This window comes from Rhinoderma darwinii, chromosome 3, assembly GCF_050947455.1.
Source record: "Rhinoderma darwinii isolate aRhiDar2 chromosome 3, aRhiDar2.hap1, whole genome shotgun sequence".
Taxonomy (NCBI): domain Eukaryota; kingdom Metazoa; phylum Chordata; class Amphibia; order Anura; family Rhinodermatidae; genus Rhinoderma; species Rhinoderma darwinii.
In genome coordinates, this window is record NC_134689.1 from 321,447,243 (window position 1) to 321,474,313 (window position 27,071).

The 27,071-nt window shown below is 44.1% G+C and overlaps 1 protein-coding gene across 1 annotated transcript in view; it reads left to right on the plus strand.

Annotated features, from left to right (window-relative positions):
* ALDH1A3 (aldehyde dehydrogenase 1 family member A3) overlaps positions 1-27,071 on the plus strand; it is a 52,955-nt gene that overhangs the window by 5,013 nt on the left and 20,871 nt on the right. The window contains exons 2-10 of the mRNA XM_075858256.1: positions 2,044-2,148; positions 8,582-8,722; positions 8,962-9,091; positions 12,610-12,671; positions 12,766-12,894; positions 14,861-14,974; positions 20,013-20,115; positions 21,078-21,262; positions 21,606-21,770. Of these exons, the coding sequence (XP_075714371.1) occupies positions 2,044-2,148; positions 8,582-8,722; positions 8,962-9,091; positions 12,610-12,671; positions 12,766-12,894; positions 14,861-14,974; positions 20,013-20,115; positions 21,078-21,262; positions 21,606-21,770 (1,134 nt within the window). The remainder of the gene's footprint in view (positions 1-2,043; positions 2,149-8,581; positions 8,723-8,961; positions 9,092-12,609; positions 12,672-12,765; positions 12,895-14,860; positions 14,975-20,012; positions 20,116-21,077; positions 21,263-21,605; positions 21,771-27,071) is intronic.

The following is a 27,071-nucleotide window of genomic DNA, read 5'->3' on the forward strand; positions in this document are numbered from 1 at the left end:
TGCAGAGAAGAAGCAAAATTTCACTGCGGATTTCAGCCTTTGCAATGCAAAAACTGAAATCTGTGGCAAGTCCGCTGTCTTTTCTGCAACGTCTGAATTACCTGTCAAATATGCAAATGTTGGTGCAGATTCGTTACGAAATCGCCCCAAATCTGCACCAACATTTGCAGCGGAAAAACTCCGCCACGTCTGGCCGTGTCCTTAATGTCTATAAATTTGGTTACTATTTAATGTAAAGGACAAACCGGTGGCTTTATTTGATAGCATGCAGATATAATGCAGCATTTGGTTTATCATATTGATGCCGGCAGACTGAGAGTGCGTTGAGTTGTGTATGATATATGACATGACGTGTTATTATTACTTGTGTAAGACTCTGTTCACACTATAGCTTCATGACATTCATTCATAAAGTATCCATGACCTCTATAACAGATCCATTTTCAAGCAGGTCATGGTGACATGTCCCTTTGACTTATAATGGAATTCATCAAGTTTCCGTCTAGGTTCCAGTATTTTTGATCACAAGACTAGTGCTGCACACTACACTCTTCTTGCCATTAAAAAGCATCAGAACCCCAAATGGATGGTAAAAATGCCAATGTGAACAGAGCCTGAGAGGTACGAGCATTCTATAGTGTATGCAGTTCTGGTTCTGAAATTTTATATTTGAGGTACATTCCGGTACATACGGCATATCAAGTAATTATCACACACTGGAGCCATTTATATCTTTTTATGCTATATAGTCATAGACTAGAGATGCACGATGCATCGAAACTTCGATACTGTTTCGATACTGTGCATTCCCAAACGGTGCGATACGGCTTTTTCATGTATTTCGATACTAAGCTGTGCGGCCGCACAGCTAAGTATAGTAATACATGAATGTATGAGAGCGGGGCTGCTGCTGTGTGATACAGTCATTGCCCTGCTCCTGAGTGCTAGCAAGTGCGCGCCGTCAGGATGATGCGATACGGCCAGCGCTGCACTAATGAGCGGCGGCACTGAAGACCGAACATGGCGGGCGCACTGCAAAACACCCCCATGTTCTGTCTTCAGTGCCTGCGCCGCCGCTTATTAGTGCAGCGCTGGCCGCATCACCTCATGCTGACCGGACGCACTTATTGTTAGGAGCGGGGCAATGGCTGTATTACACAGCCACAGCCCCGCTCTATAACGGCGGAGATCAGAGAAACCTCTGAGCTCCGCCGCTATTCTCCTGAATGCTGCGATCACAGCTGACTGCACCATTCAGGAGAAAATGAGAAGGGGGGATGCCCCTTGGATCACATCACAGGAAATCCCTGTGAGGCGATCGAGGGGGACATACCATATATGGGCAGACAGCCCAGTGTCCATTGAAGGACCGCAGGGCTGTCTTACCATATTTCCTGTTAGGGCATACTTAGGTATGTCCTAACAACTGCCTGTTTACTATCCGTACACAGGCTAATGTACTGGGATATAGATATATGCCATTACATTAAAGTTTAAAAATAAAGTAAAAACATAAAGTAATGTTAAATTTAAAAAAATACACATACACCTTTTTTTACAATAAACATTAAAACAAGTCTTAATACATAAAATATACACATATTCCGTATTGGCGCGGCCGTAATAACCTGCACAACAATTTTTTTGCGTCATGTATTATGTGTACACTGTAAAAAAATGAAATAAAAACAGCTTTCTATCACTTATTGTGGTGCACGATGTGTGATGAATTTAACCTCCATGTGCCTCACATTAATAGTAATTAACCCCATCATGTACCTTACACATTAACCCATTATGACTGAGAAACATGATGGGGTTAATTACTATTAATGTGAGGCACATTCAAAATTCATCACACCTCGGCGCTCACATCAGAAAATGGAAGAACTTTTTTAAAAATGTATTACTGTTGGCAAAGTATCGTATTGGTATCGAAATCGCAATACTACACAAAGTATCGGTATTGAAGTCCAAATTCTGGCATCGTGACATCCCTATCATATACCGTATTTTAATGGGGCATTATGTATATTCATTCAGATATTCCTTAACAATGACTGGCACCAATCACTGAGCGGAAGAACATTCCCTGTGTATAACCCAGCCACGTGCAAGAAGATCTGTGATGTGCAGGAGGCTGACAAGGTGAGAGGGATAACCCCGGGTCACCTTAATGGAGAAATCTTTGGGGGGGATTGTGTAAAAAAAATGGGTAGCATTTAGGCACCCATTACCAATTTAAAGAAATGAATTTAGAAGTCTGTCTAGTCTGCCCTTGTTGTTACCTCCTTATCTGAAAAGGTCTACTTGAGCCCTTAAAACCTTATCAAGCCTTAAAGTTGTATTCTGGTTTTAGAAAATAAATGTTATTCTGTGTAGTATGAGAATATATATTGTCCAATATACTTTCTGAATCAATTCCTCACGGCTTTAACAATCTCTGCTTGCTGTCATTTAATGAGAACTTTCATTGATTATTTTCAGTAAATAAAAATCTGTCCTGATCATGTGATGATTACACAGGTGCTCTTCTTGTTACATGTCACGGTTATGATAACTATATCATCATATGACCAGCACAGACTTGTATCAACTAAAAGTAAACAATGAAGGTTCCCATTAAATCACTGCAAGCAAAGATCTTGAAAACTGTAAAGAATATTTGAAAGTTGCATGACTTTTCATTACACAATAAATAGTGGGTAGGAGGGCTTTAGAATTTTTTCTTATGTGTTTTAGACACTTTCTGCCCCTCACTAGACCATTTTGAAAAGTGAATAAAAATGACGGTGTGGTTAAGTGAAAGTGGCGTGGCTTAATCTGCACCAAAGGGTACCAACATTGGGGCGCAAAATATTGGTCTAAGTATTGTTTTAAGACAAGAGGTGGCGTAAGGAAGAGTTGGACAACTAAAGTGCTCACTCTATATTGAGGCACTCAAGGCGTCTCACAGGTACTCCATAGGACAGCTCTAGGCTGTCACACCAATAGGTTCTTATGTGAATAATCTCTGGAAGGTTGACTGCAGAGAAGTAGCCCCTCTAACTAACCTCTGGTTAAGTTTAAGGCCTGGTAGTATTTTTTTTCAATTGTTGTGATTTGGCAGACATTGCTGGGCACTTGGTAGCCTGACATGCAGTTGACAAGGATTGGGAAAATCCGTTTGTTTTAAAGGTTGCTTTAAAATACAGTAGATAGCAAAAAACATGATTTGAAAATTGTAATAAATGCTGTTGCCTACCTGCGCGTCACCTCAACAGTCGATGTTTTTGTTCACCTCATCAATATCATTTTAGAGCAGGGGTCTCAAGCATGCGGCCCGCGGGCCGCATGCGGCCCCTGAGGCTGTCATCTGCGGTACACAGAGCCGCTAGTATCGGCTCTGCTCTGGTACTCCATGAATGGACACGCGATGTCAGGGTTTTCCCCAGATGGAGTCCCAAGCATTGCGCTAGCATAGGCTCTGCTCCGGGACTCTGTGGAAATCCCCGACATCGCTGTCCATATATGGACAGTTTTGTCAGGGTCTTCCCCAGAGCGGAGTCCCAAGCAGAGCGCTAGCATGGGACTGTGGAAATCCCTGACATCGCTGTCCATATATGGACAGTTTTGTCAGGGTCTTCCCCAGAGCAGAGTCCTGGGCAGAGCGCTAGCATAGGCTCTGCTCCGGGACTCTGTAGAATCCCTTGACATCGCTGTCCATGAATGGACACGCGATGTCTGGGGCTTCCCCAGAGCAGAACGCTAGTATAGGTTCTGCTCCAGGACTCTGTGGAATTCCCTGACATCGCTGTCCATATATGGACAGTTTTGTCAGGGTCTTCCGCAGAGCGGAGTCTCGGGCAGAGCGTTAGCATAAGCTCTGCTCCGGGACTCTGGAATCCCCTGACATCGCTGTCCACATATGGACAGCGATGTCTAGGGATTCCCCAGAACTGGACAGTGATATCAGGAGAACAACTGGTGTCCCAGTAGTAGCGCTTGTAGCTCTCTGCCCGGGACTCCAGCTCTGGGGTTGCCCCTGACATCTCTGTCCATATATGGACAGTGATGTCAGGAGCAGAGCTGGAATCCCAGGCAGGGTGCTAGAAGCGGCTCTGCTCCGGGACTCCAGCTCTGGGCGAGCCCCTGACATCACTCTCCATATATGGACACTGATGTCAGTTGCTTCCCCAGAGTTCCGGAGTAGAGCCTATACTAGTGCTCCGCTCTGGGACACCAGCTCTGGGGTTGCCCCTGATATCACATTCCGGTCCAGGAGGATCCGCTCACGTCACTGTATATGAACAGTGACATCACGGGCTCCTCCAGCAGAGGAATCCCTGGCCAAAGCGTCGGCAACGCTCTGGCTGGGGATTTCACTCCTAGAGGGAGCGCCAATGGAGCTATCTACTGAGGGTGTCTGTGGCACTATGTACAAGGGGTGTGTGTGGCATTATCTACAGAGGGCACTGTGGCGTTATCTACAGAGGGCACTGTGGCAGCATCTACAGAGGGCACTGTGACAGCATCTACAGAGGTCACTGTGGCAGCATCTACAGAGGGCACTGTGGCAGCATCTAAAAAGGGCACTGTGGCAGCATCTACAGAGGGCACTGAGGCTGCATCTACAGAGGGCACTGTGCCAAAGCGTCGGCAACGCTCTGGCTGGGGATTTCACTCCTAGAGGGAGCGCCAATGGAGCTATCTACTGGGGGTGTCTGTGGCACTATGTACAAGGGGTGTGTGTGGCATTATCTACAGAGGGCACTGTGGCGTTATCTACAGAGGGCACTGTGGCAGCATCTACAGAGGGCACTGTGACAGCATCTACAGAGGTCACTGTGGCAGCATCTACAGAGGGCACTGTGGCAGCATCTAAAAAGGGCACTGTGGCAGCATCTACAGAGGGCACTGAGGCTGCATCTACAGAGGGCACTGTGGCAACATCTACAGAGGGCACTGTGGCATTATCTACAGAAGGCACGGTGGCATTATCTACAGAGGGTACTGTGGCATTATCTACAGAGGGCACTGTGGCATTATCTACAGAGGGCACTGTGGCATTATCTACAGAGGGCACTGTGGCAGCATCTACAGAGGGCACTGTGGCAGCATCTACAGAGGGCAATGTGGCAGTATCTACAGAGGGCACAGTGGCAATATCTACAGAAAGCACTGTGGCAGTATCTACAGAGGGCACAGTGGCAGTATCTATAGAGGGATCTGTGGCACGATCTAAAAAGGGGCTGCCTAATTTTGACATTTGTGTGTCTGCCAAACGCTGCCAACTGAGCTGCCGGACTGCATTTAGCGACACTTAAACTGTAAATGTGGATTGTTGAAATAAGCACGTGGAGAAATCTCGCAAGTATCCGGTAAGTTTAAACCTAGTGGTATTATTACAGTAATGTAGTATTATAGTAACGTAGTATAGTATAGTATAGTAGTTCAAATAAGTTATTAATTAACAATAATTTTGTAATGTATCAAATTTGAAAGTAATGCGGCCCGTCAACTTCACATTTTTTCTATATGTGGCCCACTTACCCGGCCGAGTTTGAGACCCCTGTTTTAGAGGGTACAGATGTTAACTTCATATTTAACGCATTTCATACCATGATACAGCAAACTTTAACTTGACATTTTCAATGGCATGTGATGTGTTGTCAGGTAAACATTTGGTATGTAACAGGTTAAATGTCAAGTTAAAGTTTGCTACATCTGTAATATAGGGGTATGTGATATGGTCAGTCAGACCTTTAAAGATTGCTGTTTAATATAAAAAATGCCACACATCGGTGTATATATATATATATATATATATATATATATATATATATATATTGCCATATAGTGAATGCTTATTCATGCCCCATTTCCTAAATTTGTAAGGGATGTCAAGACTGCCAGTATCTGTGCTAAAAAAACAAAAAACCTGTTATATGTTAGTAAATATGGTGTGGAATCTGTCTGATATTCTGACTTACTGACTCAATTTTTGATACATGACCCCCAATGTCTCTTTCCATGAAAATATGACATAGCAACAATGGCTCCAGCACACAAATACACGTGTGCACAGGGACTTCTACTGTGAACAGGTTACTATCCACATTTCTTTTAAAGGCTACGTATGTACATCTTTGAATTTAAAAAAAAAAACAAAAAACTGTGTATCAGTGTGATTGCGGCAACTTTGTAATTACTTTTTATTAAAAATTACTTTTACTTTTTGAGATACAGCTGATTTGTATCATGTATACAGAGCAGATGTATCATGCGCGGAGACCTGAATCCGTCAGGTCAGCAGGACTAATGATAGGGCCAGCTCCAGGTTTATGTGGGCCCTTTTGCGACACAGACTTAGTAGGCCCCCATATAGAAGTTAGGCCCCCAGTTTGTACTCCTATAAATTTATTGCCCTCTGTTGATAGTGCCACACAGCCCCCCTCCCAGGTAGTGCCTCACAGCCCCCACCTCCCAGGTAGCGGCACACCGCCCCCACCTCCCAGGTAGCGCCACACCGCCCCCACCTCCCAGGAAGTGCCACACAGCCCCCTCCTCCCAGGTAGCGCCACACAGCCCCCCTCCCTGGTAGTGCCACACAGCCACCCTGTAGGTAGCGTCTTTGGGTTTCCCTCTAGGAATGGAATCCCCATCCAGAGTATTGCCGATGCTCTGGCTGGGGATTCCGCTTCAGGAGAAACCCCTGACGTCACTGTCCATATATGGACAATGTTGTCAGGGGCAACCCCAGAGGCATAGTTCTGGGCAGAGCACTACTAGCACTCTGCCTAGGACTCCTGCTCTGCTCCTGACATCACTGTCCATATATGGATAGTGTTGTCAGGGGCTTCCCCAGAGAGGAAGTCCCGGAGCAGAGCCACTTCTAGCCCTCTGCCTGGGCCTCCTTCTCTCCTCCTGACATCACTGTCCATATATGGACAGTGATGTCAGGGGCTTCCCCAGAGACGGAGTCCCAGAGCAGAGCCACTAGCGCTCTGCCTGGGACTCCTTCTCTCCTCCTGACATCACTGTCCATATATGGACAGTGATGCCATGACGACGGCAGCGACAGCACCTGGCGGCCGAGTGGGCCCCCCCAAGGATCGCAGGATCCACCTGTTGTCGATCACATGTAAGTTCATAACTTAGATCTGATCAATAACAGCTCGATTCTACTGTCAGAGACATGTAGGACCCACTGTCACTGAACCCGTCAGTCCTGCTGATTTAAAAGTGTACATAGCCTTTAACTTTAAAGAACCAGAAAAGAACTGTATCAACTTAGAAATTCTTAAACATTTGAGGCATTTGTGTAGGGTTTACCACCAGTCTTACTTACATGAGGTCCCGTGATGCAGGAAATCTCAGTATGTCTTCCCACCTGCTTCCTCCATAAAACACAACACTATTAACACCTGCAGAGTGGTTTCTTCTGTATAAATGAATATTCCCTCTGCTGGATCTTGTAATCCCTAGCAGAGGGAGTATTGACTTTTACAGATGACAAGGCAGTTCATGAAACCACTCGGTGCAGGTGGTGTTGTGTTATGGAGGAAACTTGTAGGAAAAACAATTGTAATATCTCTGTATTATGGATAAATAAGGTTCACATCTCAGGTTAAAAACAGAATTTCCAGTCTTGACCACAATTTTACTTTAAACTTATTTTTTTGCTTTGTGTATATGTAGTTTGAATACATGTTGTCCCACATAGTTTGTTAAGAGTGAGATGTATTCCATCATATTGAGGAGTGATGGAATAAGCGTCTGCAGACTGTAATAATGGCCATCCCTTGTATTTGAAGACAAGTCTGCTCTGCTTCCGACAGGTGTCTTACGGCCTTCCTTGCAGAGGGGGTACTAAAGGATATTTATAGTGAAGTGGTACCTGATCATAATGTGGCGGCATTTTCTCATCCCAGTTTAATGTTCTCGTATAGTTGTAAGGTACTTTTACCTCTTGGAAAAACAGCCATGCTCTCCAGGGACAGATCAGCTCTCAGTTTTCAATTGCACATTATCAACTGTATTCAGTTCTCTCCTTTTATCCATGATACAAATCAGCACTTGGATGGAGAATCAGCTGAGAGTGGAATACAGACGTCTGCTAACATAGAACAGTTTGGCTTTGTTCATGGTTGCTCGTTGCCAAAACACTATTGAAGGACCGAGCTGGACTACCTCTGAGAGCAGCAGATAGCCTGTCCTATAGACTGTCTGGGGAACTCTGAACAATGATATCTGAACATCAGGCACATGTGTTTGTAGAGATCGGGTTTACTCTCATTGGTGTTTGCCCATTGGAGCTAACAGTCTGTAAAAAAAAGTAGCCTATAAGGCCAATTTTCATAGAGGTCAGTTCACCTATCAACATGATGCAACCTAACAAAATGGTCTAATGTATGATTATTTTCCATATAGCACCAACCTATTCTGCAGCGCTGTATAGAAAATTGACTTACATATGCTTGTACCTAGTTTGCCTACATGGTAAATACCCACAGAGCAATGCTAGTGAATTAGACGTTGTAATGCCGAGTGTCATATCAGCAACTATTCAGAGTGTGACATACTCTGTGCTCTTCAACAGGCGGATGTGGACAAAGCAGTGGAAGCAGCAAGAGCAGCATTTCATAGGGGATCACCATGGAGGAGACTGGATGCCAGTGGTAGAGGGAAGGTTCTTCACAAGCTGGCGGACCTTCTAGAGCGAGACCGAGTTATTCTGGCTGTAAGACCATTTATTTCATACCAATATTAATTGAGTTTTGGTTCTAGAATGTTACAAGGAATATTGTATAGCAGTGGGATTTAGCTAAAAAACAGGAAGACTCTTGGAAAAATAATTTAGCCCTCAGGTTGATGGCATATGGACAGTGGTTGTCTTCATGAGACATCCACTTTGACTGTATATTTCCCTTCTTATGACATTCCCATATTCTTGTTTAAGCAACAAATATTATTTTATAGACTTTAGAGACGATGGACACAGGAAAACCGTTCCTTCATGCTTTCCTCATAGACCTTGAGGGCTGTATCCGGACCCTGCGCTACTTTGCTGGATGGGCTGACAAAATACAGGGAAGGACAATCCCGGTGGGTAAGTTCTTATTTTGGTTTATTACTTTGAGTATTGCTTCTGTTACATTTAGAACCTTGTATATCATAACTGATGTATGTACTTACCCAGAAAACATTATAGCTCATAAAGCGAGCAAAAATATGTAGATATGCTAGTATTCTTATAATGTTCTCCCAAATTGAATGTAAGTAATTTAGTTTTAAAGAGGACTTGTTGGCTCTTCTGACATGTCTGTCTTAGTAAATGTATTCCTCATGAAATAACACTTATAGAGCATCTTTTCTTAGAACTCTGTATTGGGCTGTTCCTCCGTTACCCCTCCTTGAAATTTATACATAAATTAACAACTGGGTGTTACCACAGTCCCTCCACAGTCTTGGCCTTATTACGATGAACGTTTTATACATCCATGTGCTGTTCGTGAAAACAACGGACAGCACATAGACCTATGCAACTCAATGGGGCTATCAGACATATGTGATTGTTCACGCAGCATGTTTCTGTTGCGTAAAACTCACTGCATGTCCTATTTTGGTGCGTTTTTGTGGATCACGCACCCATTGAAGTCAATAGGTGCGTGAAAATCACGGACAGCACACGGAGGTCATCTGTGTGCTGTCTGTGTTTCACGCACCAGTTGCTGAAGAAATGCAGTGAAAAAAATTAAAAAATGTGCACCAACACTGACATAAAATATGGATGCCACACAGAACACACACTGATGCCCCACAGAACTTCAAAGCAGGAAAAACGCTGCGTTTTTTACGCGCACAAAACGGACACGTTCGTGTGAATCTAGCCTTAGACTGTGAACACTGATTGCACATTGTAATTTTGTGTACACACAGGTACACACCCCCAACTCGTAACACCCGGCTGTAAATTTATTTATACATTTCTAGGAGGAATAACAGAGGAACGGCACAAAGCAGAGTTCTAAGAATACACGTTTTAGAACTGTTATTTCATAAGAAATACTAGTATTTACTAAAACGACACCTCAGGAGAGATGACAGGTCCACTTTAAAGAGAGTCTTCAGTAGGGAGACAGTGGGGCAGATTAACGCCAGACTAAAAAGAAAGTGTGAATTGTGGCAAATTTATTCAAAAGAGCACACCTCTTAAAAAATGTGCCACATTTCTGACTTTTCTAAAGTTAGAAAATGAAATCTACGTGTGCTATGATTTGAGCCAAAATTTTCTGGCATTAGTATTAAATTTGTCAAAAAGTGGAGACCACTCCCGGTAAAACTTGCCCACTTTTTTCAGTACTCATCAAAACTGGCGAGTAACGAGAAAAGCTAATTTTTGCACAAATATAGCGTGCACCATGAATTGTGTCTTTTTTAAGCTAAAAAAACAAGCACAAACCTATTGATACATTTACCCCAATATGTCCTACTAGTCCTCTCACTGCAATCTCCACCACTACATGTAAAAATAAATATATGTATTTACCTAATACCACCCATTCCAATGATGGGGACCAGCAGTCACCCTCCCCTGCAAACTGCATTAAGTAAAAGTCTTGGTGGCACTTCAGTAATATGCACAGAAGGTGACCATGCTTTTCTCAAAAGTGTGGTCATCCAACGGGTCAGCCAAGTCTGCTGCAAGGCAGCTGCCAAAACTCACTCATTGCGAAACAGTCAATCTTGCTTCCCACTTTTTCTGGGTGATATATTGAAATCATCTGTAAGAGTAAGGCCGGTTTCACGTGAGCGTAAGTGAATTCACAAGAAGTGAATGTTGATTACATATTACAAAATGTATTGTAAATTATACATATAGGGCATACCATCAAATATTATGTGGGGCTTTTTTTGGAGGAATTACAATTTTAACAATAACAGTTGGCTTTGATATTGCACAGAGGGTAAGTATAAATAGTATAAATTTCATAGGGAATCTGACACCACGTTTATGTTGCTCTATATGAGGGCAGCATGAAGTAGTGAGACTAAATTCAGCAGTGTGTCTGTTATCTGTTAATATGCAGTCCTTTTGTTAAACTCAAATCATTGCAGTGCGCTGCGAGTTCTGTGAGACAGGAGTCCAATGTTTTCATGAAATGCAGGGTACCCCCGGTCCCCCTACTGCTGATTGACAGCTTTCTCAATAGGCACAGTAATCTACAGGGAGCACTGTCTGGAACTATCTACGGGGGGGAAGGTGGGGCACTATCTACAGGGGGAACTGTTTTTGATACTATCTACAGGAAGCACTGTCTACAGGGGAGAATGTGTGTGTCTCTATCTACGGGGGTCACTGTATGGCACTATCTACAGGGGCACAGTGTGAAACTACCTACAGGGGGCACTATGTGGCACTATCTACAGGAGGCACTCTGTGTGATACTATCTACAGGGGCACTGTCTAGCACTGTCTACAGGGGTACTGTGTCTGACACTATCTGCAGGGGTCACTACGTGGCACATTCTACAGGGTGCACAGTGTGTGGCACTTTCTACAAAGGGCACAGCCTGTGTGGTGCTTTATTTGGATGGGTCACAGCTTGCGGGTGTGGTTCCTTCTTTGTATGGTACACAGCGTGTGCGTGTGACGCTTTATTTTTATGGAACACAGCATGTGCTTGTGGTGCTTTATTTGTATGGGGCACAGCTTGTGACACTAACTTCAGGGGGTACTGCGTGTGGCACTATTTATATGGATATTTACAGGGATATTTATGACATATCCACAGGATATCCTCAGAAAAAGCGTGGTTGTAACAGCAACACACGTCTCCCAAATTTCAATCAATATGTTCTTTTATTGGTCAAACATCCAGTAAAAAATTACAACGTTTCGACCCGTGATAAGTGGAGGCTCTTTCTCAAACCTCCACAGGATATGTCATAAATGTCAGATAGATGCGGGTCCCACCTCTGGGACCCACACCTATCTCTAGAATGGGGCCTCCTAAACCCTGTTCTACCGCTCTGTGTTGCGGCTTAAGTGTGTGATTTCCGACCATGAAGAAGAAAACAGCGTATTCTTGACCCTTTCAACAAGTAGGGATTGTCCAAAGCGGACAACCCCTTTAAGGACGGACAGGGAAGAGAAACTCCCAAAAGCAAATACAGTATGCAGCTCTATAGATGCCAAGTAAATCTTATCTTTGTAGTGTTCAAGTGCAATAAAAAAACATGACTACATTCAATAGTTGATGGTGGGGAATTGACAATAAAATTATATAAATAATTTAGAGTCATCCTTTTTACTTTTTCAAGACATATTATCATTGTAGCATTTTGTTTTAATGTCTTGCCAAGAGATTATATTCACTGGAAAAAACAAATATTGTTACAATTGTTCATGGTAAAGGCCCTACTTTCTATTGCTCCCTTGATGGTAGGAACACTCCCTCTAGTAGTAAGAAACTGAACCACATGCCATGTGAAAAGGCTTCTTGAACATACATGGTGCCAGCTTTTATCTCTTACCAAGCATTCACAAACTTTTATCACAAGTGCTGACCTTTATAGTTGAGTGAAGATTTATTTGTATCATAATATATGATTATTCTCTTTTAGATGAAAGTTATCTATGCTTTACCGTACATGAGCCTATTGGGGTTTGCGGAGCCATCACACCTGTGAGTATCCATTGCATATTCGATGGCTAGGCTATCATTGTGAGATATCAGGCTATTGTATATTTCAATATTGCACTGCATATAATCCTTACAGTGGAACTTTCCCCTGCTGATGCTCATTTGGAAGATGGCCCCAGCGCTGTGCTGTGGAAACACTCTGGTGATAAAGCCGGCTGAGCAGACTCCACTCACTTCCCTCTATATGGGATCTTTAATTAAAGAGGTAGGTCTATATGTGTGATCCTCCATGCAAGCTCTTTACATGGCTACACGTTGGATATATGTAACATGATAATGGCAGACTGCCTAACGCATATCACAGAAAGTTGACTAAAACATAACTTGTAATAATATAAATAAAAATAATCCAATACTGCACCAAAAATCTTTAAAGGGTAACTAAAAGTTCAACAAACTTCTGACATGTCATAGTGACATGTCAGAAGTTTTAATTGGTGGGGGTCCGAGCACTGAAACCCCCACCAAACGCTAAGACGAAGCGGCAGACGTGCTCGTGTGAGCGCTCAGCCGCTTAGTGTCTGTTCGGCTTTTTCTGGAAATCAATGTAGCGGAGTACGGGCTCAATAGAAAGTCTATGAGCCTGTACTCCGATACATCGGCTTTCCGGAAAAAGCAGAACAGAAACGAAGCGGCTGAGCGCTCACACGAGCACGTCTGCCACTTCGTTTTAGCGTTTGGTGGGTGTCTCAGTGCTCAGACCCCCACCAATCAAAACTTCTGACGTGTCACTATGACATGTCAGAAGTTTGTTGAACTTTCAGTTACACTTTAAGCGCTTCCCGACATTTGACGTAACTGTATGTCATCGCCGGCAAGGTGGAGTATGGAGCAGGCTCACGGACTGAGCCCGCTCCATACTCAGCTGGTGATGGCTGTGTGTTACAGCCGACACTTTATTGTAACATCCAGGATCGATATGTAATTTAGTTTTTAGTAAGTACAAAAAAAATTTAACTATTAAAATTTTTAAAAATTAAAACATTTTCCCTTCCAGTAATCTAAAAATTAAAAATAAACATAATTAGTATCGCCGCATCCGTAAAAGTCTGTACTATTCTAATATAATGTTATTTAGCCCGCAGGGAATTAAAAGTGATCAGAAAGTCATACGTACTAAAAAATGGTATCAATAAAAATACAATACAATACAGCTTGCCCCGCAAACTACTAACCCTCACACTGCTCCATTGGTTGACAAATAAAAAAGTTATGGCTCTCAGAATATGGCGACATCATTTTTTATTTTAACAAATAGATTTTTCTCTGTTAAAGTAGTACATCATAAAAAAACAATATAAATTTGGTATCGCCATAATCGTATTGACCTGCAGAATAATGTTAACATGTAGTTTTTACCACACGAAGAACGCTGTAAAAACGAAACCCATAAAACAATGGAAGAATCAAAATTTTTTCCCATTCCTCACCAAAAAATGTTTTTATCTTCCCAGTACATTATATGGTTCATTGAAAATGACAACTCGTTCTGCAAAAAACAAGCCCTCATACAGCTATGTTAACGGAAAAATAAAAAAGTTATGGCTTTTGGAACACGGGGAGGGACAAACTAAAATGAAAAAAAACAAAATGTCTGCAGTGGCAAGGGATTACTGTACAAAAATATAACAAACAGTGGTATATCGGCCTCGAACAAGTGGTTATATAGAGATCACAATCCTAGATCTTTTAATTTCAGAAAAACATAAATGACAGTCAATCAAAGTCTATACAAACACAAAGTCAATACATACAAATTCAATACATACACATAAAGACACCAAGATCATATGTTGCCAGTCACCATAGTGAGCGTGGAGCGAGTTTAACTTCGGTGAATCACTGCTTCTCCTATGAGAAGTCGCCTGATGAACTGTACTGATTAACTGAATGGGGAAATGCGTAGTGACGTAGGAAGGGTGAGTTGGGCTTATCATAGAGCCAGCCACTGGAGCGTACCCTATTGGCATTATCGCTGCTAGTTAGGCTTGTGATCTCTATATACTGATTTGCTCTTTTGAGACGCTCATGTACCAACTTGGTGTGTTACCTTGTTGTACATAAGAGTTCTGTGGTTGGGAAGTAGATCATTTTAATTTGTATTATAAAACCTTTTTCAGACTATCTAATAGATGTAAATGGAACTTATAGGTTTGTTTTTTAATTTTCAGGCTGGGTTCCCTCCTGGTGTAGTTAATATAGTTCCAGGTTATGGGCCCACAGCTGGATCTGCCATATCTCACCACCCTGACATTGACAAAGTTGCCTTCACTGGCTCTACAGAAGTAAGTAGTGGGTATTATAAACCTAAAGCTGAACTAATGTGCACCATGTACTATGATTTAACATGCTCTAATCTAGTGAGAACTAAAAATTTTCGATTTTCTTTACCTCATAATCCCATGGTTGTACCGTGAGTTATGAAATTCTTATACATTATAATATGCCTGGAATTTAGATTGGCAGGACAAGAGGAAACAGGTTTCAATAAGGGCTTTACTTGGCACTTAAAATAAATCTGTCACCATAATCACCACTGTTTGGCGGTGAGATCACTTGTAAGGGTGCGTTCACATACAGTGAAGGAAATAAGTATTTGATCCCTTGCTGATTTTGTAAGTTTGCCCACTGTCAAAGACATGAACAGTCTAGAATTTTTAGGCTAGGTTAATTTTGCCAGTGAGAGATAGATTATATAAAAAAAAAAAAAAGAAAATCACATAGTCAAAATTATATATATTTATTTGCATTGTGCACAGAGAAATAAGTATTTGATCCCCTACCAACCATTAAGAGTTCAGCCTCCTCCAGACCAGTTACACGCTCCAAATCAACTTGGTGCCTGCATTAGACAGCTGTCTTAAATGGTCACCTGTATAAAAGACTCCTGTCCACAGACGCAATTAATCAGTCTGACTCTAACCTCTACAACATGGGCAAGACCAAAGAGCTTTCTAAGGATGTCAGGGACAAGATCATAGACCTGCACAAGGCTGGAATGGGCTACAAAACCATAAGTAAGACGCTGGGTGAGAAGGAGACAACTGTTGGTGCAATAGTAAGAAAATGGAAGACATACAAAATGACTGTCAATCGACATCGATCTGGGGCTCCATGCAAAATCTCACCTCGTGGGGTATCCTTGATCCTGAGGAAGGTGAGAGCTCAGCCGAAAACTACACGGGGGGACCTTGTTAATGATCTCAAGGCAGCTGGGACCACAGTCACCAAGAAAACCATTGGTAACACATTACGCCGTAATGGATTAAAATCCTGCAGTGCCCGCAAGGTCCCCCTGCTCAAGAAGGCACATGTACAGGCCCGTCTCAAGTTTGCAAATGAACATCTGGATGATTCTGAGAGTGATTGGGAGAAGGTGCTGTGGTCAGATGAGAATAAAATTGAGCTCTTTGGCATTAACTCTACTGGCTGTGTTTGGAGGAAGAGAAATGCTGCCTATGACCCAAAGAACACCGTCCCCACTGTCAAGCATGGAGGTGGAAACATTATGTTTTGGGGGTGTTTCTCTGCTAAGGGCACAGGACTACTTCACCGCATCAATGGGGGAATGGATGGAGCCATGTACCGTCAAATCCTGAGTGACAACCTCCTTCCCTCCACCAGGACATTGAAAATGGCTCGTGGCTGGGTCTTCCAAAACGACAATGAAGCGAAACATACAGCCAAGGCAACAAAGGAGTGGCTCAAAAAGAAGCACATTAAGGTCATGGAGTGGCCTAGCCAGTCTCCAGACCTTAATCCCATCGAAAACTTATGGAGGGAGCTGAAGATCCGAGTTGCCAAGCGACAGCCTCGAAATCTTAATGATTTACAGATGATCTGCAAAGAGGAGTGGGCCAAAATTCCATCTAACATGTGTGCAAACCTCATCATGAACTACAAAAAACGTCTGACTGCTGTGCTTGCCAACAAGGGTTTTGCCACCAAGTATTAAGTCTTGTTTGCCAAAGGGATCAAATACTTATTTCTCTGTGCACAATGCAAATAAATATCTATAATTTTGACAATGTGATTTTCTTTTTTTTTTTAAATATAATCTATCTCTCACTGGTAAAATTAACCTAGCCTAAAAATTCTAGACTGTACATTTCTTTGACAGTGGGCAAACTTACAAAATCAGTAAGGGATCAAATACTTATTTCCTTCACTGTATGTCAGTTGCATCAGCATCAGTTTTTTTGTCTCTCAGTGATTACAACTGATCCAAAAACAGATGCAAAAATGTATCAGTTGCCATCAGGCTTTTTCACGATTTTTACTACAAAACCATTAGTTGTCATCAGTTTTTAACATCAGTTTTTGCCACAATGGTCCACAAAATGGTAGTCTAGGCTCTGAAAACGTGCCCCTATACAGTGCCACACATCCCCTGTAGATAATACCGCAGTGCCCTCTTTAGTTAGTGCCACACCCCCCCTTGTATATAGTGCCACACACCCCATGTAGCTAATGCCGCAGTGCCCTCTGTATATAGTGCCACACCTCCCCTGTAGATAATGCCACAGTTCCCTCTAGATAGTGCCACACCCCCTGTAAATACCGCAGTGCCCTCTGTTGATAGTGCCACCCCCCTGTATATAGTGCCACACACCTCCTGTAGATAATACTGCTGTGCCCTCTTTAGATAGTGCCACACCCCCTGTATATAGTTCCATACCCCCCCCGGTATATAGTGCCACACATGCCCCTGTAGATAATGCCACAGTGCCCTCTGTATATAATGCTACAGTACCCCCTGTAGATAATGTCACACAGCCCCCTGTAGATAGCGCCACACAGCTCCCTTGTAGGTAGCGCCACACAGCCCCCTTGTAGGTAGCGCCACACAGCCCCCTTGTAGGTAGCGCCACACAGCCCCCTTGTAGGTAGCGCCACACAGCCCCCTTGTAGGTAGCGCCACTCAGGCCCCTTTGTAGGCAGCGCCACACAGGCCCCTTTGTAGGCAGCGCCACACAGCCCTCTTATAGGTAGCGCCACACAGCTCTCTTTTAGGTAGCACCACATAGCCCCCTTGTGGGTAGCGCCACACAACACAGTCCCCTTGTAGGTAGCGCCACACAGCCCATAGCCCTCCTGTAGGTAGCGCCACACATCCCACAGCCCCATTGTAGGCAGTGCCACAAAGCCCACAGCCCCCTTGTAGATAGTGCCACACAGCCCCCTTGTAGGTAGTGCCACACAGCCCACAGTCCCCTTGAAGGTAGTGCCACACAGCCCACATGTAGATAGCATCCCCTCCCCCTTCCTGCAGATAGCCTGTAGCTCCCTGAAGGAGCGAAATCCCCCTTTGGCCGGGGATTCTGCTCCTGGAGCGCTCCCCTTCATGTCTCTGTCCATATATGGACAGTGACATCAGGGGCAACTTCTTAAGCGGAATACCCGTACACAGCGTTGCCGACGCTGTGACCGTGGATTCCACTTCAGGAGAAGCCCCTGTCGTCTGTGTCCATTTATGGACAGTGACGTCACTGGCTTATCTTGGAGTGGAATCCCCGTTCACAGAGTCGGCAACGATGTGGACGGGGATTTCGCTTCAGGAGTTTCCCCTGATGTCACTGCCCACACAGGGATTCCGCTCCTTCAGGGAGCTACAGTGGCGCTAGTAGATAGCAGAGCAGGGAGATATCTCTCTGCTCTGCTATATTGGCATCACTACCGCTGTGGCAGCCGCAACGGCTGCTAGCGGCGCCGCCGGGCCAGATGTCGCCGCTAGCAGCCGCTATGGCTGCTACAGCGGCAGCAATGCCACTGAGTAAAGAAGCGGCTGGGCAGAAAAGGCGACTGCAGTCGCCGGGCCCGGGCGGTTCTGAAACAAGCAGGGGAAGGGAGCCAGCGCAGCACCCCCTTCCACCTACTGGGGTGATGCGCCATGTGCAATGGCACAGTTCGCACACCCCTAAGGCCGGCCCTGGGTGGGAGGGTAGTAGTCAGGGCCTCCGCCTGGAGCGGAATCCCCGGCAATGCTATGACCGGAGATTCCGCTCCTCGCTCACATCCGCCTTCTTGCCGGGTGCTGCCGGAAGGTGGATGTGGCAGCACCCGGCGTTCATCTGGCCACCATTAAGATAGGATACGGCACCGGACCTCCCTGGGAGCCGGAACCAAAAACGCTGCAGGTAACGTTTTTAGATCCGGCTCCCAGGGAGGTCCGGTGCCGTACGGCGCTACAACTGATGTCCTCCGTGCCAGAACAGATCCCATAGAAACTATGGGATCCATTCTAGCATCAGTTTGTCTCCGGCATTTTTTCAACACGCCGGAGGTAAACTAAAGCTGACGCCGGACATATGTGAACGGCCCCTAAGAGGGGCAGGGGAAGGCGAGGGTAGCACTCCCTACATGAATACAGCAGACTCATAATTATTTTTTTGTGCCGATTTGGCTTATAGTAGGGCGGACCTGTCCGCATACTATGCTACCCTTAAACAGGACAGCATCGTATGGTGACAGATCAGCTTTAAACGGGTTCTTTGCTATGGACAATCCTTACTTATTAGAATGGTCCCTTGACAATAAGCTGGTCACATAGTGTCTTCCTACTAGGACCCCCATCGATCAGCTATAGTCTGTGGGGGAACCTGGGAGTAAGAGTTCAGTTTCCTTGCAGTGCCACCATAGGGTAAATTAGGCATTACATAGTGCCCATTTATATCAATGGGTTTCGTGTGTATTGCAGGACATGACAGGTCCTCCAGAACGAGACGCTCTTTGTTACTGCTCTTAACTCTGGCCAAGGGATGATGGGTTTTCTAGACTACACTACCCCTTTAAAGCATAGTAGGATACATATGTAGTAGAGCTAAATTTTCCTCTGCATTGTTTACATATAGTGATAACACTCTATCAGTCAGTTTTCCTACTATGTAAAACTAATTGAGTCAATTACACACATGTATAAATATGACAAAATCATTTATGATTGCTTCTGTCACTGTAATACAGCTGCAATATGCAATAAAATTGTCTGAATATCTTATTGCCTCTAGTGGTCATAGCTGGTAGTGCGGGTACATTATAAGTTTTAGTGCTTTGGATAATGTTCTGGAGTGTTTTTGTTGTGTTATAGCTATAGAATTCCCTAGTTGTAAATCACACGAAATCCAAGTATTTACTAAAACAGACATGTCAGGAGAGCCGACAGGTACTCTTTAATTATCTGTTAATTCCCAGTCCTTGGTAATAGGTTATAGATGTCTTTGTGTAACGCTATGGCGCCATCTAGGGCTTTTAACATTATAATTAATGTTATAATTGATGCCGTAGAATAAAATGTGACTTTATATTGTGGTCTTCCACATCCAGGTTGGAAAATTGATCAAAGAAGCGGCCTCTGCCAGCAATCTGAAACGTATCACTCTGGAACTCGGGGGGAAGAACCCCTGCATTGTGTTTGCTGATGCTGATTGTGAGTTCTAATGTATTGTGAAGCTTTTATTTCTCACCTCTTCCAACTAATAAGCCAATATTCTTTTGTTATCAACATAAATATTCTAAAACATTTAAATATTTTTTTTACATGCAGACATTTTTTTTTACATTTCATTAGGAATGTTTTTCACTCTATAATTGGTCCAACAGAACACATGCATCACTCATGATGGAAATTGATGCTGTCACAGAATTCTGTCCTGAGATTACTTACTTTTTTTTCTGTTAACCCTTTTTTTCCTCCAGCTGAATGATCCTAAGGGCTTATTCAGACGAACGTGATATACGTCCGTGCAATGTGCGTGATTTTCACTCGCGTCGCACGGACCTATATTAGTCTATGGGGCCATGCAGACAGTTCCGTGATTTTTACGCAGCGTGAGTCCGCTGCGTAAAACTCACGACATGTCCGTTCTTTGTGCGTATTTCGCGCATCACTTCCGTGGGACACGCGTGACTCGCGCAACAGCACTGAAAAGTATGAATGAAAACAGAAAAGCACCACGTGCTTTTCTCTTTACAAACATCCAAACGGAGTGTCATCATAATGGCGGCTGCGCAAAAATCACGCAGCCGCGCATCATATGGTGATGACACACGGAGCTGTCAAGTGCCTTTTGCGGCCTAAGACTCAAAATGAAACCTTAAGAGCCCAAATAAATTTATGCTGAAATGTAATATAAAAAATGTAGAAGAAAAACTAGTGAGGGTTCCATGATTTGACTAAAATGCACAAATCCGCTAAATATAAGGGTTGTCCTTGTCCATATACATTGGTCATCTATTCTATTGTTTTAAACCCTAAGACATCTGCTTCTTATAATTTACTATAGACAGTATATTTGTGCAGTCATAATGGGACATCTCCAGGTTCTCAAATTTCTATATAAATAATGTAACTTTCGCTGTGTTAAGAATCCTAAATTTCTCCTTTTGCAGTGGAACAGGCTGTAGAATGTGCTCACCAAGGCGTCTTCTTTAACCAAGGCCAGTGCTGCACAGCTGCCTCCCGGGTCTTCGTAGAGGAGTCCGTGTATCCAGAATTTGTCAGACGGAGTGTGGATTATGCAAAGAAACGGCTTCTTGGAGATCCTCTTGACTCTAAAACTGAACAGGGACCCCAGGTACAGAGCAATGGTGTACCTGAGAAGTAATTTGTATCATGGCTTGATACAAATGCTTGACTATTTTAATGTTGGCTTTGTGCTCTGTAGTTATTATAAGATAATGTATCAAGATTAGTTTAAAATGATATAATACATTATATTACTGGCACTCTCAAAATGTAGACAGACGACAGACAGACAGACAGGCAGATGATAGATAGATAGATAGATAGATAGATAGATAGATAGATAGATAGATAGATAGATAGATAGATAGATAGATAGATAGATAGATAGATAGATAGATAGATAGATAGATAATCTGTGTTCTTCTGACCATATCTGTCTTTATGATCCGCAGATTGATGAAGAGCAGTTCAACAAGGTGTTGGAATTTATACAGAGCGGAAAAGATCAAGGCGCAAAACTAGAGTGTGGTGGCTCTGCTATTGGAGAACGAGGATTTTTTATTAAGCCCACTGTATTTTCTGATGTAACTGATGACATGAGGATAGCAAAGGAAGAGGTAATTTTGTCGTTTTATCTGACATAATGAAGATGGCTATAGTTGATGGTCAAACATACGATGGCCATTGGCCCATTTACATGCATGCACATATTTTAATTGAAGAGGGAGAGGTTGACTGTCTTCTCTATCACTGCTTATCTCTTGGAAAAAAAAATCTACTAGGTAAAAAAGATCTAAATATACAATGCTTGTCTCCCATGGCAATGGATGTTGGTGGATAATATCATTAGCTGCATCATTTTCTGCTCCAAAGTAAAAAAAAAAACTGCAGCAGATTTACTCTTCAAATAGAGCCAGAATTCTGGTGCACACGTCAGGCGCCACATTTATTAAATATTTTAGGAACTTTTTGCGCAGTGCTTGACAAGGGGGCATGGTTTAGTGGCAAATGAGCACGGTCTATTAAAAATAGGGCGTGGCTTAAAATGTGCCACTGTGTGCCAAAATTTTGGTGCAAAAAACTGGTCTAAACTAGGCCAACCAAGAGGTAGTATAAAGAAGAAAAATGCCTTTAACATGTCTAGCTAGATGCGCCAAATCTATCATACAGCGTGCACCACTTTGATAAATTTGGCACATCTTCTAACTAGCTTGTCTAAGTTTCTGCTGTCATAAACTGAGGCCCCATGCACACGACCGTAAAAAACCTCCGTTTTTGCGGACCCATTCACTTCCATTGAACGCGGACACCTTTCCGTATCGCCACGGATGGTTGTCCGTACCGTAGAAATGTTCCGAAAATTATGGAACATGTCCTTTCTTTTGCATTTTGCGGGCCGTGCTCCCATACTTTGTATGGGAGCACGGCCTGAAAATGCGGGTGGCAGTCTGCGGCCAACCGATTGTGGGCCGTGATTACGGGCATGGCCGTGTTCATGGGGCCTTAGACAGTATTAGCCTCACTATTCGTAGGACCATACACAATACCAAAATACTTCTTGAAATGCTGTGCTGTATAGTAAAACATAGTTATCAATAATATATATTAAAGATAAAGCAAAGAAGGATTCTTAGGGAGTTTATACTGGTTGTAATGTTTTCATGCTAAGTGTGATGTTTGAGTGTGTGAATGTGCGTGCTCCCGCCTCCCCCACCCCATTCTATGGTCGTGCTAGGTCTCCAGCTGCATGCAATACTTCAGATGTAATATGGCTCCAATCAAGGTATTAGGGGGGATTCACACGAGCGTGATTTTCGTGCGTGCAGGCCGCGTATTTTTCGCGCGCCACGCACAGCCCTATAGAAGTCAATGGGGCAGTTCAAACAGTGCGTGATTTGTGCGCAGCGTTTGTTCGCTGCGTACAAAACACGACAGGTTCAATATCTCCGCGTATTTCGCGCATCACGCAGGTCGCACGGAAGCACTTCCGTGCGAACCGACTGAAACAGCGCACCAGCTGTCAAAAGGATGAATGTAAACAGAAAAGCACCACGTGCTTTTCTGTTTCCAAACATCCAAATGGAGTGTCTTTGAGATGAGCGAACCCGGACAATCGAACCGAACTTCACCGGGTTCGGCCGAACTCGTTTTGGCCGAACCCGGCAAAAAAAATTTCCGGTACGCGACGTCAGGAGATAGTCACTGTCCAGGGTGCTGAAAGAGTTAAACTGTTTCAGCACCATGGACAGTGACTACCGATCCCAATAAACATGAACCTGTAAAAAAACGAAGTTCTGACTTACCGATAACTCCCGGCTTCTTACTCCAGTCTGACCTCCCGGGATGACAATTCAGTCCAAGTGACAGCTCCAGCCAATCACAGGCCAAGCACAGGCTGCAGCGGTCACATGGACTGCCGCGTCATCCAGAGAGGTGGGGCCCGATGTCAAGAGAGGCGCGTCACCAAGGACGCGTCACCAAGGCAATGGCTGGGAGGGAAGTTCTCGGTAAGTACGAACTTTTTCTTTTTTTTTAACTTCTTTCTCGATATTGTGTTCGGCATTCACTGTCGAGGGTGCTGAAAGAGGTACTGCCGATCAGTTAGCTCTTTCAGCACCTTGGACAGTGACGGGCGTCGACTAGCCTCATCTCTATGATGGCGGCTGCGTGAAAATCAAGCAGCCGCGCATCATACACGGATGACACACGCAGCTGTCAAATGGTTTTTGCGCGCGCAAAACGCCGCGTTGTTTGCGCGCGCAAAAACGCAACGTTCGTCTGAATCTGCCCTTAAGCTGGAACATCCGGGGGCTAAATTCCAAGTTTAAAAGGGCTCCTGTCTTTAACTTTGTGAAAAAACACTCCCCACACATTATATGGCTGCAGGAGACACATCTTCCCGGACAAAAAATCCTGGCCCTCTTCCTCTACAGTGGCGTAACTAAAGGGGTCGCAGCGGTCGCAGTTGCAATGGCCCCTAAGCCTGGGGGGCCCACGGGGCCCCCGTTGCCATACAGCATGCTGGTTAAATACATTTTCAGTGCCGTGAAGCCGGCACTTCCTGGTTACGGTCACATGGTACACTTAGTGTACCATGTGACCGTGACGTCACGTGACGTGCCTTCCAGCCAGCGTGGAAGAGCCGATGCGGAAGACTCCAGGTGAGCTGCAGAGTCTGTATTGTAATGTATTGTGTTGTCTTGTAATGTATTGTGTTGTATTGTATTGTGTTGTCTTGTAATGTATTGTGATGTATTGTGCTGTCTGTTTGCGGTGGAGAGGGGGGGGGGCTGTTAAATTACAGTCCCCCTCCTCTCTCCACTGCAAAACTGCACAATACAACACAATACATTACAAACTGTGGGTCGCGTCCCCCTGGGGGGTCGTGTGAAGACCTCCGGGGGGTCGCAAGTCACTCACCGAGGTCCCGGTTCCATTCAATGCTGGAGCAAGGAGCTGACGTCTCCTTGCTCCAGCATTCACTGTGCCCTGAGCGGCTCGACGCAGGCAGGCGTGATGTAGTGACATCATCGCGCCTGTCTGCACCGAGTCATTCATAGCACACACCGGAGGAGGCGAAGGATCCTCCACCCGGCGAGGTGGATTATGTTATTTTTGTAATTATGTAATTATGTTATTTTTCTACTATGCACATATGGGGGCATTATACTGTGTGGGGGGTTAATATGGCAGGGGGGCATTATACTGCATGTGGGGCTGATATGGGGTAATTAGAGTGTATGGGGAGCTGATATGGGGGGCATTATACTGTATGGGGAGCTGATATGGGGGCATTATACTATATGGGGAACTGATATGGGGGCATTATACTGTATGGGGGCTGATATGGGGGGCATTATACTGTATGGGAAGTTGATATGAGGGGCATTATACTGTATGGGGAGCTGATATGGGGGCATTATACTGTATGGGGAGCTGATATGGGGGCATTATACTGTATGGGGGCTGATATGGAGGGGCATTATACTGTATGGGGAGCTGATATGGGGGCATTATACTGTATGGGGAGCTGATATGGGGGGCATTATACTGTATGGGCAGCTGATATGGAGGGGCATTATACTGTATGGGGAACTGATATGGGGGCATTATACTGTATGCGGGCTGATATGGGGGGCATTATACTATATGAGGAGCTCATATGGGGGCATTATACTGTATGGGGAGCTCATATGGGGGGCATTATACTGTACGGGAAGCTCATATGGGGGGCATTATACTGTATGGGGAACTAATATGGGGAGCATTATACTGTATGGGGAGCTGATATGGGGGGCATTATACTGTATAGGGAGCTGATATGGGGGGCATTATACTGTGGAGGCTAATATGGGGAGCATTATACGGTATGGGGCAGTTATGGGGGGCATTATACTGTATGGGCAGTTATGGGGCATTATACTGTGTGGGGGCAGCTATAGGAGCATTATACTATGTGGGGGCATTATACTATTGGGGCTGTTGGGCATAGGCGCGCGCAGGGATCTGGTGATGGTGGTGTTGGGGAGGGGTAGGGGGGCCCAAGCTAAATTCTTGCACCCGGGCACATGAGCCTTTAGCTACGCCCCTGCTCCTCTGTGGACTGTAGCTCCTAATAGCTAAAAGTATGCCACTGGATGTTATTGTACACTCTTCAATACATGGCTCAGTCTTTACTATAATTAATCTATACGTCCCCCCACCTCGAGATCTAGCGCTGCTGGACCAGAAGTTGTAAGATTTCCCGGTGGGCCCAGTTTTATGTGTTGGAGACTTTAATGCGGTACCTAATGCCTCGGCAGACCATACGGGAGGTTCGGACCCGGCCTCTGCCCACCTTAACTCCTGGTCCTCAGTGCTCCATCTGACGGATGTGTGGCGTTGGAAATTTCCGATGGATAAGTCATACTCCTACTATTCCTCCACTCATAAAACATTCTCTAGGATTGACCTTGCTATGGCATCCCAAGACCTTTTACCTGCAGTCACCTCTATTACTATTACTCCCAGGGGTATCTCAGGCACTTCTCCTGACTTTCCTAACTGGACCTCCAACTGACTCTACATCCTGCATGGCTGACCTCTCCTGTGGTCACCTTTGAGGTTTCATCCTCTCATGCTGCATACTGAGAGAATAAATTCTTCCCAGTCCGATCCCCTAGTTCTGTAACCTATAAAGCCACTATTGGAGAAACATTTGTTGCCGGCGTGGCAAAACATAGAAATGTGTCCAGGGAGAGAGAAAGGTTCCTGGTGGGCGAGATTCAGAGGGCTGAACAGGAATACACTGCAAACCCCCAGCCCAATACTAAAAGTCAATGGGCGCGGACCCAAAGGGAACTGCTTACTCTGATTACAGCACAATCTAAAAAGCGTATGCTGTCTACCGAGGCATCCAGGGCCGGCCTTAGGTTGGATGGCGCCCTGTGCGGGATTCTCTATTGCTGTCCCCCACAAAACAAAAAAATTAACTACATATATATATATATATATATATATATATATATATATATAGACACGCACATACTGGAACATATATACTATACATACATAGAGGAACATATTTAGACATACAGGGATACATTTTATATATATATATATATATATATATATATATATATATATATATATATATATATATATATATATATATATATATATATAAATATATATATATATATATATATATATATATATACACACACACACACACACACACACAAACACACCACAGATATCACAGTGATAACTCTCTGAGTACAGATAATGCAGTAGTGTTACCTGCAGTCCTATGTAACACCACAGATAACACAGTGATAACTCTCTGAGTACAGATAATGTAGTAGATGTTTCCTGCAGTCCTATGTAACCCCACAGATAATACAGTGATAACTCTCTGAGTACAGATAATGTGTTAC